Source organism: Phlebotomus argentipes, unplaced genomic scaffold (assembly GCF_947086385.1).
Source record: "Phlebotomus argentipes unplaced genomic scaffold, Phlebotomus argentipes genome assembly scaffold_18, whole genome shotgun sequence".
Classification (NCBI taxonomy): Eukaryota; Metazoa; Arthropoda; class Insecta; order Diptera; family Psychodidae; genus Phlebotomus; species Phlebotomus argentipes.
Window position 1 is genome coordinate 13,491,359 of NW_026776177.1, and position 18,413 is coordinate 13,509,771.

Below are 18,413 nucleotides of genomic sequence, written 5' to 3' on the forward strand. Positions count from 1 at the left end.
GACCAAAACAATGGTGGACATCTTGCAAGTGCGTCGAATCAGTGCAGGAATTCTTTTCTAATTGCAAAATCCAGGACATTGAGCTGGAGGAGGTGGTGAAAAATAGCCCAAGTGGAGTGTAGAGAGTGCCAGGCAAACGGAATGGGTGTGTAGTCGCCCATCTGGATGCTGTGGGGGCTGCTGCTGTTGGCGTTGGCTGGGGCCTCGGACCCCTGCCCCAGCCAGTGCGCCTGCCTCGGCGTCTACGTAGACTGCGGCAAGAGGGGTCTCCAGGACGCCCCGCGATTGCCTAATTGGATGGAGACACTGTGAGTACGGTGTTGTTTCGCACTCTGACTGGTTATCTAATCGCTTATCTGTGCAGGGAGTTGTCGGGCAATCGACTAGGAGACTCTGTGACGTTGCAGGTGGCCAATCTGTCCACCCTGCGCGAATTGAAGCTAAACAAGAACCGTCTGCAGCACATTCCCCTGTTCGAGGGGCTTCACCATCTCACGGCACTTTCCCTGAGTCACAATCGCATTGAGATGGTGGACGCGGAGGCGTTGGAGCGCCTACCGAAGCTGCAACACTTGGATATCAGCCGGAACCTCATCACCCACCTGCCCAGGGACACGTTCCCGACCGCTTCACGTATCCGCAGTCTCAATCTCAACTACAATGCTATTGAGAGGTGAATTATTCTGCACTGTCAATTCTTATATATATATTTTCTAACATTCTGTCTCTTCTCAGTGTTCACGGGCGTGCTCTGGAACCTCTGCGACATCTCACGGAGCTCAAGATGAACGGAAATCGACTCACGGTGATCGAGCATGACACTTTTGCTCATCTCTCGAGTCTCCGGAAGCTGCAAATCACAGATAACAAACTGGAAGTGATCCAGGCACTGACGTTCAGGAACTTGGTGCACCTGAGAACGCTGAGGATGCGTCGCAATCGCATTCACACACTGATGGACGGGGCATTTCACGGCTGCGTGAGCCTCACTTCGCTGGAACTGGACGAGAATGGCATCGGAAGTGTGAGCAAGCGGTGGCTGTTCAATCTCACCAGTCTTGCACACTTGTCTGTGTCGCGGAATCGCGTGAGTGAGATTGAGGCCGACGCGTGGGAGTTCGTGGGACACCTGGAGGGGCTCGATCTCTCCGGGAATCGCCTGTTGGGTATCGCGAGAGCCACACTGGCGGGCTTGGGTGATCTTAAGCGCTTGTCTGTACGTGATAATCGGCTCAGCGCTGTGGAGGAGGGCGCTTTTGGGGCCACGCCGCGGCTGCAAAGCCTCGATCTCAGTGGCAACGAGATCTCGTGGGCCGTGGAGGACATGAATGCTCCCTTTGGGGCTCTTCATCACCTCAGGAGCCTTCATTTAGCGGCTAATCGCATTAAGAGCGTGAGCGAGAAGGCTTTCCTGGGCCTCAACGCTCTACAGCGTCTCGATCTCACCGGAAACAACCTCACGAGTCTTCACAGTGAATCACTGGATCCCATGCCAGGGCTTAGGGATCTGCTGATCAACACAACGAGTCTGCTGTGCGACTGCCACCTGCAGTGGCTGACACAGTGGATTGAAGAGCATCCAAATGTGCTCAAGGGTGATGCAGTGTGTAATTTCCCAGTGGAGCTGCGCCACAAGACGCTCGGTGAACTGCTGACGGAGAATCTGACTTGCAGTGACACTCCGAGGCCGGCCATTCTCAGTCCACCGGCTGCCCAGATGGCGATTAAGGGTAGCAACGTGACGCTGGAGTGCCGCGCCACCGCTTCAGCGCCGATGGTCTTCCAGTGGCGGAAGGACAATGTAGAGTTGAGTGCCATTTATGAGCGCAGCGAAGAAGTGAACGCCACTGAGGCTACTTCGCGTGTGCATTTGAAGAATGTGTCCCAGGAGCACGCGGGGCGCTACCAATGTGCCGTTGGAAATGCCTTTGGTGTCACCTACAGTGCCAAAAACCTTCTAGCAGTGGGCAGTAAGTATACTGAGTGAATAATTAGAGGAGAAGTCCTGATTGTCGTTTGTCTTCCAGTCTTGCCTGTGTTCCTGAAAGTGCCCTCAAATGTGACTGTGGCGGCCGGAGCGACGGCAAGGCTGAATTGCGGCGCCACAGGTGATCCGAAGCCGCAGATATCGTGGCAGAAAGACGGTGGGAATGACTTTCCGGCGGCCAGAGAGCGTCGAATGCATGTCATGACGGAGGATGATGCATTTTTCATCATCCACGCTAAGACGAGCGACCAGGGCGTCTACACGTGCACAGCTGAGAACTCTGTGGGAGTCATGAAGGTGAGAGTTGGCATCTTAATGATTCCTCTAACGTGACTCTCCTTGCTGATGATTCCTTGCTCTTCCAGGTCAATGCCACACTCTTGGTCCAAGAGGCGCCATCCTTCGTGCGCCCGATGGAGAGCAAGGAAGTGTCCGTGGGCGCGGCTAGTGTGCTGGAGTGTCTGGCCGGCGGATCGCCCAAGCCAATGCTGCGGTGGACTAAAGACGGTGCCCCCATCGACCCCACGGAACGTCATTTCTTCGCCGCCGAGGAGCAGCTCCTCATCATCGTGGCCACGCAAGCGGCGGACGCAGGAGCGTATGAGTGCGAGATTCGCAATGAGCTGGGCGTGGCGATTGGAGGAGCGCGTCTCAGTGTCATCGCGGCTCCGCGGGCCGCCACAACCGTGAACGACATCGTGGGAATCGTGGTGATCACGGTAGTATTGTGCGCCGTTGTAACGTCGATTGTGTGGGTGGCGATCATCTACAAGACGAAGCGCACCGCGGAACCAGAGTCGGCGATCCCCAGTGAACTGCCGCCGCCGCCGAGTGCTCCCGATGACTTCCTGGTAGTGAACATCCAAGTGAACCAGCTGCAACGCATGCTGGATGAGCCTTCAGAGGCACCACAGAGTAGCTAAAGTAAAATGTACGAAAAATGACTGATGTTCTTGTATGAGAAGAACTATACAATAAAGAAAATTAATGTATTTCACGATGCTGCGATGTTCTTTATCTGATCGAGGAAAAGAGTCTGGATTTCTTCCAGACACACTCTTAAAAATATTAAAGAATGTTTATTGCATTACTTTTCGTTACAGTACAATGTTGCACATCTTACTGCATAAATTAATTGACGAGAGTCGTTACAATTGAAGAAACTACTTCAAGAGAGTCCCATGGAGAGTTCCAGGGAAGTGTTTTCATGCCCACAACACGTAACAATTCTGTGAAACAATCCATCCGGCTGTTCGGGACACTCTTGAGGTGCGAATTCGCATTTATATGTAGAGTTGGTGTGAGAGAAGAAAGTCCACCACCGAATTAGTTGCTACAAAGTCTGGATTCTGTCTGCCAACTCTGGAGGAGGAGAGGCGGAAGCGCGTCTCATCCTCGTGTGCGTGGAGAATCGCAGGCGACATTAGGGAGCAACTCCGCGGACTGACTGTTGGGAGTTGCTCAGTAACATCTCAATCCCTAAGGCCTATCCTATAATCTACTCTGGCTATCACTAAAGTGACTCTGTGGGCCCTGCGCTCGCTGGGCACTAGAATTCGTTGCTGGGGAGTCTTTCGTGGCACCTGAAGATGTCTCGGCAGTTTTAACTGCTGTGCGAGAAGGCCGTGTTGGTGTACGGGCCGCTGTAGATCGAGCTGCCCGAGTTGGAGATGGTCTTTCCGCGCCGCCTGGCCATGATGATCAGCACGGCCGCGATCACGGCTAGCATGAGGATCAGGCCAGCCACAGCAATGGCGATCGCGAAGTTTCTCTGAGATACGCAAATGGCATCGTCGGGAGTCTGAGAAAAGGATGAATGGGTGTTAAAGCGAACTCAAGAAAGTGGTCATCAGACGAATCTTCCACAACGATTAAATCAGGCTTACCTTTTCTTTAAGAACCTCATCATCTCCGTCGATCACTTCGGCGTTCTCGTTCACATACAGCCCGGAGTACACTTCAATGGTGGCCGGATGACCCTCATCGTCTTCCGCTTTGCCTTCCGCCTGTCTCTTGGGTCTTCTGGAGTCACAAGTTGGGGACTTCTTGCAGTCTGGATCCGCCAGCGCGCACAGGCGAACGTTGCATTGATAGTAGACAGAGGCAGTGTAGGGAAACTTGTGCGCAGGGAAGGTGACTTTGGCGCTGGAGCGATCGGAAGAGTACTCAAAGGGTCCCATGATCTCTCCATCAGTTGGACATCCATCCGATCCCACGAGGCGCTGTTCACCCCAACCCAAGCCATCTCTCACTAAGCAGTCCGTCACGTGAAGTCCGTAGACGTCTTGCTGGTCGATGTTGATGATTACAGTGAGAGGATCGCCAATCTTCACGTTCTCAGCAATACTGCCGCCTGAGAAGATCTTCATGTGGCATCCTGGCATGGGGATTTCGTTTCTGGACCTTTATAGAGAGGGAAAAAGAGAGGGAGAAAAATCGTCAAATATCTTATAAGACTTAAGATTTGGATTTAAAATTTTGGAAGCTAATTAACATAATTCGCTATAGTTAAAACTTTCTCTCAAAACAGTTGTCTTATGTGATACCTACTTAGAGGTAAGGCAGAATCTTAACACGAGAGCAACAAAATGTGAACATAAGTCGAAATCAATCCGAAATCATGACTTACTCTTCCCCATTGTCCAGCGAGCGTCCATAGTGGCTCCGGTCGGCGATCTCGTCACTGGTGAATGCCTGAGGATTGGCCAATTTGGCTGCGATTGTGGGCTTCGTGGCAGCTTCTCTGCTCTTGTAGCGACAGCGGACATGATAGCCTCGTCCCAGGTCGGTGACCAACTTCAAATGCGGCTGCAGCACAATGGTATTGAAGAACTCAATACCACCGTCGTCCTACAAGAGAAGAGGCCAGAGAGAACAAATGGATGAGACATGCCAAGTTCAAAGACACTCGAGAACTGTGCACAAGGCAGAATTCAGATTGGGGAATACCAAATGCGTGGGGCTTCAAAGTTTCAGTGAAACTTTCGCCAAATGAATTTGCAATTGAGTTTCCTTTCTACACACAACCAATCTTCAGTGTATAAATGTTTAATATTAATAATAATATCCCCTTCAATTTCTATAGAGCAATCTCTTGCGATCACCGATCTTCCTCTTGCGCGCACAGTTCATCATAAGCCCACATAATGAGCGTTAAATCACCATTTAGGCTCCTACACTAAGTCAATTGCCTTCTTTGCACAATTTTAAGGGAGCCTCGGCAATTATCTTGGAGAGTTCAGTCATGAAACGAGCGCGATCTCATGATGGCACGAAGGAAACTGAAAGTGTTACGTGGCAATGAGTGATCACTTGAGAAATTTGTACCTGCTTCTCGGCTAAATTTGTAATTACAACACTGCAATTCACAATTATTGATGGCATGGGAAATTTCTAAGAGCACATTCATGAATCGCTTTTTGCCGATGGGCAAGAGAATGAAGTGTGAATACTTGGTTTTTTCTGCCAATTTTCAATGCCACGATCATCAGGTGATAGTGGTGAAATGAAAGGTGTTTCGCCGGTGGAAAAGCCAGTTTATGAGTGATAATTTTGTATTTCCCTTCCGATAATCTCTCTCTCGCTCTCTTCAGCCGTACAGTCACTCTTTGGATGCAGCAAGAAAGTGAAATTTCCATGTATCACGGAAAGATAGTCATTAGGCTTGCATATCTCTCAAATGACTGGTGATCGTGATGATTTCATTTTAAACGCTAGAGTGATCTTCACGGAAAGATTAAACCTTGAATTTTCATCCAAACAGAGAACTTTTTGATGTATAAATTCTACAAGTTTACGAGTTCAGGAAGACGGCAACAGTTAGACCAGAGAACAACTGACTAAGGCCTTCCACACATCGCCTCAGTGGGTTTCATTACTTAATTTTCAGCATAGCTCAGATTCATTAAATTGCAAATACATTAAATTTGCCGTCACGTGCCTCGAGAGAAGCAACAACTACGGCGACAAACACTCTGCAATTTCCTCATGCAGAACCGAAACATGTTTATAAAAAATCACTTTATATTTGTACAAGAATTATTCAATTATCCCAGCCATTTAGCAGGCTTATAACAGCGTTAAAATGTGAACAATGCAGAGTGTAATTAAGTGTGCGTGAATAGGATATCAAGTCAAGGTTGACGGCCATCCGAAGATTCTCCTGACAGTGAATAAATAACGTATGTATGCAAATTCCCGATCAGCCTTGGACAGTGAAGATGAGACCTAATTGTTGTGATGCCATGTTCGCATATGCGATCTTCGCCTACAATGAAAAATTCCCAGATTTTACATAACAGTTCCCAAGAGAGATTGACTAATGTTTTCGTGGGTGTTTTTCGGTCATTGCAAATGAGCTTCGGTGAGAAAAAAAGAATGATAAACGAACATTTCACATAGGTTTTTGAAATCAAAGAATGTTTTATCAATATTTTTGCATTTTTGCCTCGAATTTAGCTTTTTTTATCTTAATACTTCGAAAAAAATTGTTTCAAAGTGTTTTGAGGACAGATTCACTGGTTTTCATGATTTTCTATCTCTAATTAAGTTAATTTTTTTTATTTAAAATACACAATCACGATGAATATTCATGTGAAAATATTTAAAAATGGACCTATCAATCGAAGGGGTGGAGCTTCAGATAATTGTTTCTTTGCCCCAATTTTTGTCACTAGGAGTGGATAACTGTGCATTCGCACAATTTGTTAGTATTCTGATTATGTAATGAAATCAAAGGTCAATGGATTCTCATTTGACTAACACCTTCTTTAATGGTTTTTACCACAAAAGCAAAACCAATCTTCACTCAAGAACATCTCACCATGCAAATTTTTGTTATTAAATTGAGCTTCTAATTTTGGAAACTCGTCTCCTTGAGTGATATTCATCACATGAAGATGGTCACTCAATTCATCGACCTTGCATAGGAATAATTTGACGTCCCACAGGACTTCTTAATCCACACGAAACCCACCCGCTTTCGGCTCTTCTTTCTCATCCACCTACGCGCACACACCGCGAAAGGTGACACCAGCCTTAAAGAGCAGAGCCATAAAAAATGTCGTAATGCTAATAGAGACGCATTTATGGGAAAATTAAATATTTCACTCTGTGAAGGTGACAAACTTTTGATTTCTTCACGAGAAGAGCAAACAGAAGAGGAGGACAGTATGATTCAGAGATGGAGTAAACTTACGTTTTCTTGTGGCATCGTATTGCAGCTCCGCAGTGGTAGTTTGTATTTAAGTGGCCCGTCGTGATTTCTGGAAAGTGAGACAGAGAGACATTGGACGTGAGATATGAATTTATGATCACTAAATGTGCGAAAAAGCAATTAAAGTTCTCAAATACAAGCGCAGAATTTCACTTTTACACTCGCGCGCCCGCATTTCTCGCTGAATTCATGAATGCTCATTATCAGTTGACAGGCAATTGTGCTGGAAAGTGATTGATGAGTGCGCGAACATACCTGTATTCCGATAGGCATGATGAGTTCTTCGACAGTCCCTTCGGGTAAATCATGCCAGTGAAGAGACCATCAGTATTGGGCGGAGGATCTTTGACTGTGATGATCATTGAACCCATGAGACACTGGATCCGAACTGTGGGCTCTCTGTCCATTATGAGAGGTTCTGTCGGACAAAGACAAGCCATTAATTAGTTCCGCAACGTCATTCTGCCACTGCTGACTTAGAAAACCAGCCATTTTTGCTTGGACGTGACTCATGCAAAGATGATTTAAGCCCACAACTGAAAGGTACTAATTTTACCAACTGCAGTGCTGCAGCTACAACTTGTACAATTTGTACTCGGTTGGAGTGGCAATTTCAGGCAGGGGCTCAATATCGCGTTATGCAAAGTCAGAGTGTATGTGACTATTAAAGCTGTGCTAAGGTGCTGACTTTTCTGCAGTCAGTGTCTCAGAAAATTGATATTTGCGGAGACATATTTATCATTTTTCCATCAACAGAGAGATTACACTTGAATTTCTATCTCGAAAATTTAATAAATCTCGTGAATTATGATGAGTTGAACACCCCCTAACTCTATGGGACATTTAAGCGAAATTGATCTTTTAAGAGATCTCAACACAATTCCATCCTCATGACTTTGCATCTGCAAATTGCCATGGCTGCTCATGTAGATTGTCTTGTGGTCAGCCGAAAGTGCATTAAAGCACTCTCAATATCGCCCGGTTTGATACTCACTTATTGTGGGTGGCAGTTGTGCTGTCTGTGTGAAAGTGGCGATTGTCTGGAAAGAAAGTTACACAAAAGGAGGTGATTAAGTGATGTTAAAGAAATTGCTGAAAAATGCCTTAATGGGATTTCATATGAGATGTCCAATTTCCTAGCGCGCAATTTCTTCTCGCATACAAAAAGTTCATTTGAGAGTGAGAATTCATATAATTGAGTGACAAAAAGAGATGTGAAGAATGATTTAACTTGTGTTCTCATGCAAATTTATTCACCATCTCCATAACTTTCATTTGGTAGTTTTAAATTGTTCTTCACGAGCAATTTAGATGAAAAGAGACATCCAAATAATAGGTGTATCTTTTGCGTCGAAATGATAAATTGTTCCCAAAAAGCCCCTATTTTGTCATGGGGGAAAATTGTGTAAGTCGTTTGTGCGCTTTTCATTTTTCATCAATTACAAGACCCGAATTTGCCTACAACAAAAAGATCATTCAAGTCACGACGATCCACGAAGAAGGTAAATAAGGAAAAAGTGATCGACCGTACAAAAAAGGTAGTCTCAAATGTTACTCAACCGAAAATCTCTTTTTATTAACCTCCGCGATGGTACGTGAAGAAAAAGTCACGAGAAAGAACAATTGTGAGGTGAAAAAACCACACCGTTGCGGAGTGTCAATAAGAATTTGTAAATTATGTGACAAATGGCAAGACGGTCAATTCTCACTGTTTTACAAGGTAAATTCAACCACAAGTGAATTGCATTGCGGAGAAATTGGCAACGTCCAGGCGATGATGGATCTTTGCACCTCATCTCACAAGACGCTTTGTTATACAATTGCGCGAGCCACTCAACAGTGAATTTCATCCGAGACGAAGTCTCATGAAATCCGTCTTTCGCCGTTTCAATCTAATCGCAAATATGTACACATCATAATCGCTCTTGCCAAGAGATTGCCATAGTGAATGGGATGAAATTGATGAAATCTCACCTCTTGAGCTCTTTTGCGCGCATTTTTTTTTCACATTTTCCTCTCTTCTGTGGCAGGCCTTGGCGATAGTATTTAGGCAGATTTTAAAAGCTGGGATTTACTTTTGGAATTCCATCAATGATTCAATATTTTACTTGGAAATTATCGCGTATTGGGATGGAATATAGGTATGTGGAATGCGACAAAAATATCGTGAATTTTCAAAATTTTCTAAATAAAGCAATAAATTTGCATTTCAATTAATTGTCTGGATTTGTTAAATAAACATTCTGGCAAACACTGCAATTTTCCACAGTGATTGCTCAAATTCCAATTGTTATTCGGCTGAGGTAGAAAAAAATCTCTTACAAAATCGTTCAGCTGTTCTTGCGCGAATTGATCCAATATGACGAGGTGAATAATTTGACGGCGCATCATCTGGCAAAGTCACACGAACTTGTGCAATTGTGCGATATCTTTCGCCGCCAGTAATTATCTCTTAAAGGCATTTTTCAAGTGCTCTCCATTGAGCAATTCAGTCGTGTGAATGTGCAAAAGCGGCATTTTTGCCCATCAACGGCTTCATGGAAAATCCCGCAGTGGGAGACACACGGAAAATTGTACTTACGATTAATTGAAATACTGCATAGTAACTAAAAGCCGTAAGCGCCATAATTGCTGAAAGAGAGACAAGAAAAGGCAGCGTTAGTGATCTGAAAATCAACTTTGAGAGGGTGTGGCGAATGGAAAACAAACACACGCGGAGAGCTTTCATTTTGCATAACACTCTCTTAAGCTCCAGTTGAAATGAGACATTTGGCCTTTCTGCCGCTCGAATCTAATGTAGGTACAATCACTTTGAGAAAAATTGCGCGTATGAAATTGGAGAACGAGAGAGGCTTATAAAGTCTTAGCCATGGCATGCGGTTCAGTTACACATTCGCTGAATTGGCCTAATGCGACGTAATCGATGTTGAATTATCTCTGGAAGACAAATTAAGCGCATAGCTTAGAAGACATCTTGGAGATTCTTGGCAGAATCTCTGGTACAAACAAGATTTGCCCCTCTAACCATAATTGGCTTCCACTCACACTTGCAATTTCCCACATTTGTGGTTAAATGTCGACTTTTGTGGTTAATCACTATCCTTAAAGATAGTCTTATATTCCCTCAATCGCGCTGTATTAACGGAATGAGCGCGAATGTAATCTCTTTGTTCTCCTCATCTGTGCCACGCAATCGCTCTCCCGTAATTAGAATCAAACATGGGCATAAGATTAGAGAGAAATAGGGAATGCCTTCTAACGATGAGAACATTCCCGCGAGCCCTCGAAGATTTCCCGGCGACGATTTGAATGCGCGGAAGACTCGCGAGAGTCTCTTCGCCGCACAGAAATCCACAACAAAAGTGTACGTGAACTGTCAATGACTCGTGGAGGCCTGGGGAAGAGTCCCGTTAGGTTCCAGGTGAGTCGCGGCGCAGCAACTTCTTGGCCGATGAGATTCCATGGCAATTATTCTCCCAAGAATTCTCAATCGCGATGTCTTATTGTTTAATCAATTGCCGCGCTTCCTCATTAAATCCTCGGAAGTAATTTGCAGAATATTGCTATAAATGCCCAATTATCTGCATAATATTCTTGGATTATAGCTGACATGAGAGAAAATCTGAGTGTTGTGGCATAAATCATGCAGTCACACTGTGGACATTGGCGACTTTATGGGTGACTTGAGGCCCATTTTAGGAAGTGGTCAGAGTCTCTCCCACAACTGGCTTTAGTGGCCGGACAACTTTTAATAATTGACATAATAAAGAAAATGGAATTACATTACATTCGATTTTTTTTACTATCATTTTCAACCCAAGTTGTTTGCTTATATCCTCAGTACTCTGAGTCATTTGTAAACGGTGGCAAATGCTAAACTTCGTAAATGTACATCTTTGATCGAACGGACCAGTTTAAATATTAGATCAGTGTTTCCGATTCCATAATTATAGTCTTCTCATCCTCTTAATTATAATATCTGTTTAGAAATAGTATGTAAGCTTCATCAACGGAAGTAAATTGCGTCTTCCTCTAATACTTTGTCTAAATAAAAAAACCTTTCCGCGATTGTTGTGTAATTTGTGATATTTTCACATAATCTGAAAGCGTGATCTTGAAAGAATTTATTAGCAAATTCTGTTCCCACTTCTCTAGAAATTCTTATTATAAGTCAAAGACTATATTTTTGGTCATAACGTTTAAGATTTATTTAAACTTTTTCTCTTGTCTCAGATGTTCTGGTTTTTAGATTAATTCAAACTAGGGTTTACTTATTTTTGCATATTATTATCTTAAAATTGCTCTTGACAAAAGCTCTGTCACGACATTTCATCAGACTTTCGTGCTCGTCCTTGATTCAGCATGCTTCAGCTCGATATCTCTGCGCCATCGCAAGTATGACAATCCAGAAGCGACATATGGTGCGTCTTTGCGTAACTTTTGCGAAATGTCGCGACTGGAAAATGAGGACTTGTCGCGGCGAAGTTGCATAAAAAAGCCAATAATAATAATTGAAAATCCCGCGACGCATAGAGAATCATTAATCGCCTCCGTGACGATGAGCTTTGTTGCTGACTCTCTTTCTATCGAAAGACTTCGATGCGAGGCGACGAACCCACGCTCTTGCTCGATTTGTCTCACTTTGTCATTTGAATATCTCGCCATGGGATGGCTTTTGAGGTGATTGTTTATCAGGTGAGGCCTCGTTTGCAATTCAATTGGGATCAATTGATGGGGAAAAGCATTGTTATTGTCACAGCTGCGCGTGTGCGGAGAACTTTTCACTAAAACACGTCTTCTGTGTGCTGAGTTACATCATTTTTCCAAGTGAAGAATCGTGTCTGTGTGTGGAAGCTCGGCAATTACACTGGCTTTTGTAGTTTAGGTTGAAGTATATAGAGAAAAAACGAGAGAATTATGTTAACGCGAGTGAGTTGGATTGAGTTTAACTGGCAGAAAATTCCATTCAATGCCAAATTCGACATCATCTCACAGATATTTTCAAGGTGTTCATGCTTTATCTCACTCATTCTTGACTTTTCCATGCTGCCTCTTGGCGATGGCAACATCATGGGAAGAAATAAAGAATTCTTATTGACCCGAATTGCCAGCGGATTCCCAATTCCAGCGATAATTACTTCGGAGACGATCATGAAAAACGCATTGAAATAAAAGAAACTTCAGCTTTTAATCCATCCATTATTAACATACAATTGAGCAAGTGACTAATGCATATGCAAGCTAAAGATTCACTCACGAGAAGCCACAAATTTATCGATGACGACATCACTTGTCTTCCTGAGAAGTTAATTTATGAAGAAATTCAATTAACAAGGAAGATTTTTTTTGCTATTTGACGAATACAAATTTCTTGAGTGGGTGTGCAAATCTTATGTCCGTTCCACGCAATTAAATGCTTAAAGAGAGTGAATATGCGAAAAAATTCACTCTGAGAGCTATTTTGAAGGTTACTTGTCTTAAAGTTGTTCAGATGAAACAGAAAACAGAGTATTTTGTGACATTTTTTGTGGGTGCGCGCGATTTAATGATTAACGGCGGGAATTTTTTGCCAGAAGTAAATGCCATTCTTTCACAATTTCCAGGCAAATATTTAGTTTACTAGACACAGACAAATTTCAGTTTGATTTAGCTGTTTAAATATTTTTTGGTCTTACTTCTAAACCACCTTGAGTCTCATTTCAAAAGGCGAGCAATAAAGTTCGAACCTCCGAGAAGTGTAGCTTTAACAGCTGCGTGCTAATGAATTACCTCAATTCTCGTATATCCAACAGTAATCCTAAGAGATGATTATAATGGACAAATCATAGGGCTATCACAGATTGTAAAACTAGCACTTAATCCACACACACACACACAAACTCTCTCGGTCAGCACTGGAAACTCCACTGAGATTTAGGTTTTCTGGTGTGCGGGAAAAGGTCGTTCTGAACTGCAACTTTGCGTTCGATGTCGAAAGAGCCAGAGATGAGACCGCCTATTTTACCACCCCAAGCGTCATTCTTTCAACAGTCACTCCCGGACGGATCTGCACTCGCGCATTTGGACACAGGAAGATTCGTTCAGTGGCACTGGAGGTTCTGGCTAAGATGGCTCCAAATCTCGCGCGCGATCACTCTCAGGCAACCGTCTCAGACTCTGGCTGCAACAGTACTGAGAAACACTCGTGATCGCACACAAGCTCAAGCGCGAGTCAACAAACCAACACAGATCGCGGCTGTTAGACTTATAGTGAAGGAGGAAATTTCAGTGAAACTTACATGATCGCGAAGTTTTAAAACACAAATCCTCGTGAAATCACGTTTCGGAGTTCGATGGCTTAGTGATAACTCTGTTCAGACTATTCAGATCTCAATTTCTATGCCGTTTGGAGAGAACGTGAAAATGCTAAATGTGCTCATTGATCGTTGTTCACATCGATTATTGCAATAAGATGAATTGTCATACTAAAAGTCAACTTTTGCATAAATCTAAAGTTGTGAGCAATGAAAGAATGCCATTTTTGCCTCATATTTATTAAGTGATCAAAGTGATTCGGTGATTGTTTCATGAAATATTCTCCTTGGCCAGACATTCACGAAATATTGCGCCCTCACTCGCAATCGCGCGTCACGAGAGGTGGGCAGACAGGAATACCTTGAGTGCTGCGCGAGGCATGAAATGCAAGATGATGTCCGTGAGTGGGAAAAGAACGAAAATACCTCAAACTCTCTGGCGTCAACGCCAAACTTGAGAGTCCAAACCATGGTAATTCTCTGCCTTTTCTTCGCGATGTGTGATCAAAAGAAAACAAGAGTTTGTACGGAAAACCTGTTCCTCTCTCGCGAGTGTTGCGTCTCAACATGCCCACACACCTTAAAGCGTGTGTGTGTGTTTTGCCAAGAATCGCTGGACGAAGAAGCGATTTGTAGGCGAACCTTTGTCCCATGATTCTGATCTTGAGAGGGATTCTGAGTGGGATGAAGAGCGCGGTTTCCCGGACACTGTATGGGATTTGTAGGAGTGTATTTGAATATGCCACGGAGGAATGAGTAATTGCATAGTGGAGAACATTAAATCACAAACACAACCACGATTAGAAATAATAAAAGAGTTGATTTAGAATTAGAATATCAGGGGGTTAATAATATTGACTAGAGAATCTTCCAAATCAAGACGTACGCGTCTGATTGAATTTAAATCGAGGTTCAGTGTTCTTTATGTCTTTTATTTGTAGAATATGGAGAAAGTCTTATGCAATTGACCCCCCGGCATTCTCGCCATACCATTGGAGTTGCATGTAAACGGATGTCGAGGCTTTGAATCTTAAATAATGTGGTGATCTCATCGAGACTCCGCGTGACTTCACTTGCCCCAGTCGAGAATCTTAGTGAACTCCCTCTCAGCGAAGTCAATCATCTTGGCCTCTTCCAGGCACACGATCTGCCTCTTCAGATTGTCCAGGAGCAGCAATTGCTGCTTGTACGCTCCGATGAGACTCAGCCTCTGCTTCCTCAGCGCCTTCACCTGCTTCTCGAATCCCTCCTTTTCCAGTCTCGAGCGCTCTCGCATTTCCTTCTCGCGCTCATAGGCACCGGTCAGACTTTGCTTCGTTCCCTCGTGATCCTCCTGGCTCTTCAGCAATCTCCTCTCCATGGTGCTCTTCTCCTGAGTCAAGCTCTTCACTTCCCGTCTCGCCATCTCGAGATCCCGACTCTGCTTTCCAAGATCAACGTCGCGATTCTTTAGCTTCAACTCCAATTCTTCATTCCTCACCTCCAACTTTTTCTGCTGGCTCTGCAGGGCATTCACTCGACTCGTAAGTTGATCCTTAACATTCTCCACTCCCTTCAGAGACTCCTGTAGAGCATGAATCTGCTCAGTATTCTTCAGATTCTCCTTCTGATGCGTGTCCACCTCATCTTGCAGAATAGACACTTTGGCTTTGAGGAACTTTATCAGTCCTTCAGAGCTCACATTCTTCCTGGCCAAGCGATCAGGGATGGTGGCTTCCGAAGAGGTCTTCTTGGGCGCGGGAAGCTCCACCTCACTCTCCAGCACTTCTTCAGGGACGTTCACCTCCTTGACGGGTTTCTTTGTCTCCTCACTCTTCTTCTTAACCACAGTCTTTCGATTGCCTTTGACCGCATTCTTCTCTGTCTTCTGCAGCACTGTCTTCGTCTTTGAGTTGATCTCCTCGTTGAGCTTCAGAAGCTCTTGCTCCTTCTGCAGGAACATATCAGCCATCTCAGGAAACCGAGCTTCCGATTTAATTCCTCGCCAGACAAGCACTGAAAGGAGTTGTTAGTAAATAAGCCTCGTGGGCATGGCAACATTATAGGTTTAACTCCTCATTGAAACGTTTATTTCAATGAAGGGGACATAAAAAATGTTATGCAACCACATTTGATTAATTAAGATTTTTGTGATTCTATATTTAATTAAATAATTGTATTATTCTGTTGTCGAGTTAGTTTCTCTCAGTGTCTATCAAATTATCACTTCAATGAACAATGCAATCTTATCAATTCCTCACAATTCTGGCGAATTGCTGACGATAAGAAGAAAAATTGGAGGAAGTGATAGTATTTCAGTGTGCGCTGCACAATGAGTGCGACAGGTTTGTGACGCTAAAATGCCTGTAAAGTCAATAAGTACTGCGGTTGTCCTATTTCTCTATTCAGCCTCTGTCGTGGCGGATAATTTCGTTTGCACAGATGAAGTTTGTCGGGTAATTGGAACTCTTTCTGGGCGAAGTGTCGTGAACTGAATATGTTTTCACTTTGCAGAGATACAGAGAGGAAACAGGATGCCCACTAATGGCTCTGGCATGCAGAGCGCAGAATTCTACTCACAATGGTAGAATATTCCCTTCTCCAGTATCGTGCAATTGTTGTGAGACTTGCATTGAGAATTTTGGTAAAGACATAACGAATTTACGCTGATCCTTTGTTCTATTATTGTGATTGATATTGCAGAGTTGGATGAGGATTGTACTTTGGGTTCACCAGGAGCCCCAATTCCTCATGGCATGTGTGGACCAGGATTGTCGTGTGCTTTTGATGACAATGATGAGCACACGACATGCCAGAAAAGTGAGTTGAATGTTTTATTCATGCACGAGAAGAAAAAAATTAAGTTAGAAAGAATATTACAGTGACCGACACCGATTGCCTCAGAGATCAGAGCTCATATGACACTGAGAGACTCAATGGTACAATTGGACATTTAATGCAAAGGACTCTATGTGATGCTGATGGAGGATTTTCACCTATAAAGTGCATTCCTGGGCAAATGTAGGGTTGGCAAGAATTCCTCAAAATCAAATAATTACCATGTCAATACGCTTTTAGATGCTATTGTGTGAACGATCAGGGCGAAAGGATCTTCGGAGAGTCTTTAAACTACCGCGGCATTGAGGTCGTGATGAAGTGTGAATGTTCCCGTCAAGAAGCAGTTATTAACACTGTTCTGGACACGGATATGAAAATCCCTTTTGTCAGATGCAATGAGACAGGATCTTTTGATAAACTCCAATGCATCAACGATCAATGTCTCTGCGTGGATCCTCATTTAGGCTTCCCAACGTCTAGTATAGTTAACATAACTGTTGACGGATTGCATTCGCTGCCTTGCTGTGAGAATCCTACGAACTTCTTAACTATAATTTCTATTACAAAAAAAATCCTTCTATTTCAGTTAATGAATCCGGATACAGTAATTCTTCCTACAATCGAGAGTGTGCGGAAAAGAAAGCTGTTCTCGTCCAGAAGCTCTACAAAAGAGCAAAAATGGGAATATATGCCGTTGATGAGAGTGAATCTTATGAAATGTGCCAACCTGATGGGTTTTTTGCCAGAATTCAGCGCAATGACACTCATAAGTTCTGTGCTGATAAATTTGGGATGAGCATACGCAACTACAATGCCGTATTAGGGTCAGAAGATGCAAACACAATGACGTGCAGTGAGTTGAAAATATTTTCTACTTACAAACCATTTTTGAAAGGCAAATTAGAAATAATTATTTACTGACTAAAGTGACTAATGTACTAATCACTGGAACGAAAAATTACCAAAAAATTTTGATTTTTTTTATCTCTGTACTTTCCAGATTGCGCCAGAGTTGAAATGTTGCTGAGAGAAATCGGAGCATTTGAGATTCCTTCTTGCTGTCCGAATGGGAACTATCCAAAAATGTCCTGCAGAAGAGGATTTTGCTACTGCACCGATGAGAATGGCAACCAAACAACCTCGGAGGTTCCACATGAGGAAATTACCACTTTAGAGTGCTATAATAAAGGATCATTCTGTTAATAAATGAAAATAATCGATGTTGCAAATGTTATGGGTCAAGATACTTTGTGATGTCAAGTTTCTCGTGTTCGATGGAGTGAAAGAAGTACCACGAGAACCTCTCGAGGGTGGAATTTCATCAATTAAATGTGGAAATCAGGGGGAGAATTTGCGTGGGCACTGCAAGGAAGCATGGCTTGGGTGTCTTAATTGAATTCCTCGTGATTGGAAAACCGTGTGTATGTCAACATGTGCGCCGCCAAAAAAGCTGCCTCGCCGTGACCTTTTTGCAAACACACTGCGAAAATTGTGATTGTAATTTAAAGTGGCACCTCCCATTATCACCTTTTATCACCGTCCTGGAGTGATTCAATTATCTCCCACAGCGTAAACAATCACTGGGAATCGCGCGCCCCTTCCATTGGACCTTAAAGATGTCCTCCTTTGCTCATGGCAAGGATTAAATATTTGTCCGGATAAATGACACCGCAGCCCGCCTAAGGGCTCTCCTTCCAGTAACTCAATAATTTAGAAACCTTTTAGAGACACTCTATTGACCACATAATTGAGTTTCTTTCTCATCCGGCGATTTTATGGCGTATTAATAGGAAAAATAATTGCTCTTGAGATTCAATTTACCCCAGAATAGAGACAATTGAGCCGAATATTCACCGGAATTTCATGCCAATTCCACTTCAGAGGTGTTTTCATGCATCATAATAATTATTGATTTATTTAAATGTGTAATAAATGCGATTTTTTTGCTGTTTCCGATGAAAAACAGGGACTTTCGAGAGTTATTGCTGCAAAGAGGAGAACAGAAGGAAGCAATTGAATATTGCATATTAAAACTTTGAAGTGAAATTAAAATTAAATCTTGTATTTTTCGTTTATATTTTTGAATGGAATTGATTTGGTT

The 18,413-nt window shown here is 43.5% G+C and overlaps 4 protein-coding genes across 4 annotated transcripts; 2 read left to right on the forward strand and 2 right to left on the reverse strand.

Moving 5' to 3' along the window:
* Positions 1 to 6: 6 nt before the first annotated feature.
* On the forward strand, positions 7 to 2,988 carry LOC132261006 (leucine-rich repeats and immunoglobulin-like domains protein 3). The gene is made up of 5 exons (XM_059759472.1): positions 7 to 308; positions 365 to 673; positions 736 to 1,970; positions 2,028 to 2,284; positions 2,353 to 2,988. The coding sequence occupies exons 1-5, from the start codon at positions 166 to 168 to the stop codon at positions 2,908 to 2,910; spliced, it is 2,502 nt and encodes an 833-aa protein (XP_059615455.1). The 5' UTR covers positions 7 to 165; the 3' UTR covers positions 2,911 to 2,988.
* Positions 2,989 to 3,046: 58 nt separating this feature from the next.
* Positions 3,047 to 13,393, reverse strand: LOC132261016 (cuticlin-4). Its single transcript, XM_059759505.1, has 8 exons — positions 12,972 to 13,393; positions 9,784 to 9,833; positions 8,197 to 8,242; positions 7,458 to 7,620; positions 7,185 to 7,251; positions 4,617 to 4,837; positions 3,874 to 4,390; positions 3,047 to 3,788 (listed from the first exon to the last, which is right to left on the reverse strand). The coding sequence occupies exons 2-8, from the start codon at positions 9,826 to 9,828 to the stop codon at positions 3,591 to 3,593; spliced, it is 1,257 nt and encodes a 418-aa protein (XP_059615488.1). The 5' UTR covers positions 9,829 to 9,833; positions 12,972 to 13,393; the 3' UTR covers positions 3,047 to 3,590.
* A 1,171-nt stretch (positions 13,394 to 14,564) lies between these two features.
* LOC132259212 (testis-expressed protein 9) lies at positions 14,565 to 15,446 on the reverse strand. Its single transcript, XM_059756766.1, has one exon. The coding sequence runs from the start codon at positions 15,444 to 15,446 to the stop codon at positions 14,565 to 14,567; it is 882 nt and encodes a 293-aa protein (XP_059612749.1).
* Positions 15,447 to 15,824: 378 nt separating this feature from the next.
* On the forward strand, positions 15,825 to 17,524 carry LOC132260156 (uncharacterized). The gene is made up of 7 exons (XM_059758109.1): positions 15,825 to 15,930; positions 15,989 to 16,118; positions 16,178 to 16,294; positions 16,357 to 16,495; positions 16,553 to 16,836; positions 16,899 to 17,165; positions 17,313 to 17,524. Exons 1-7 carry the CDS (start codon positions 15,835 to 15,837, stop codon positions 17,513 to 17,515), a joined length of 1,236 nt encoding a protein of 411 aa, XP_059614092.1. The 5' UTR covers positions 15,825 to 15,834; the 3' UTR covers positions 17,516 to 17,524.
* The last annotated feature ends 889 nt before the right edge of the window (positions 17,525 to 18,413 follow it).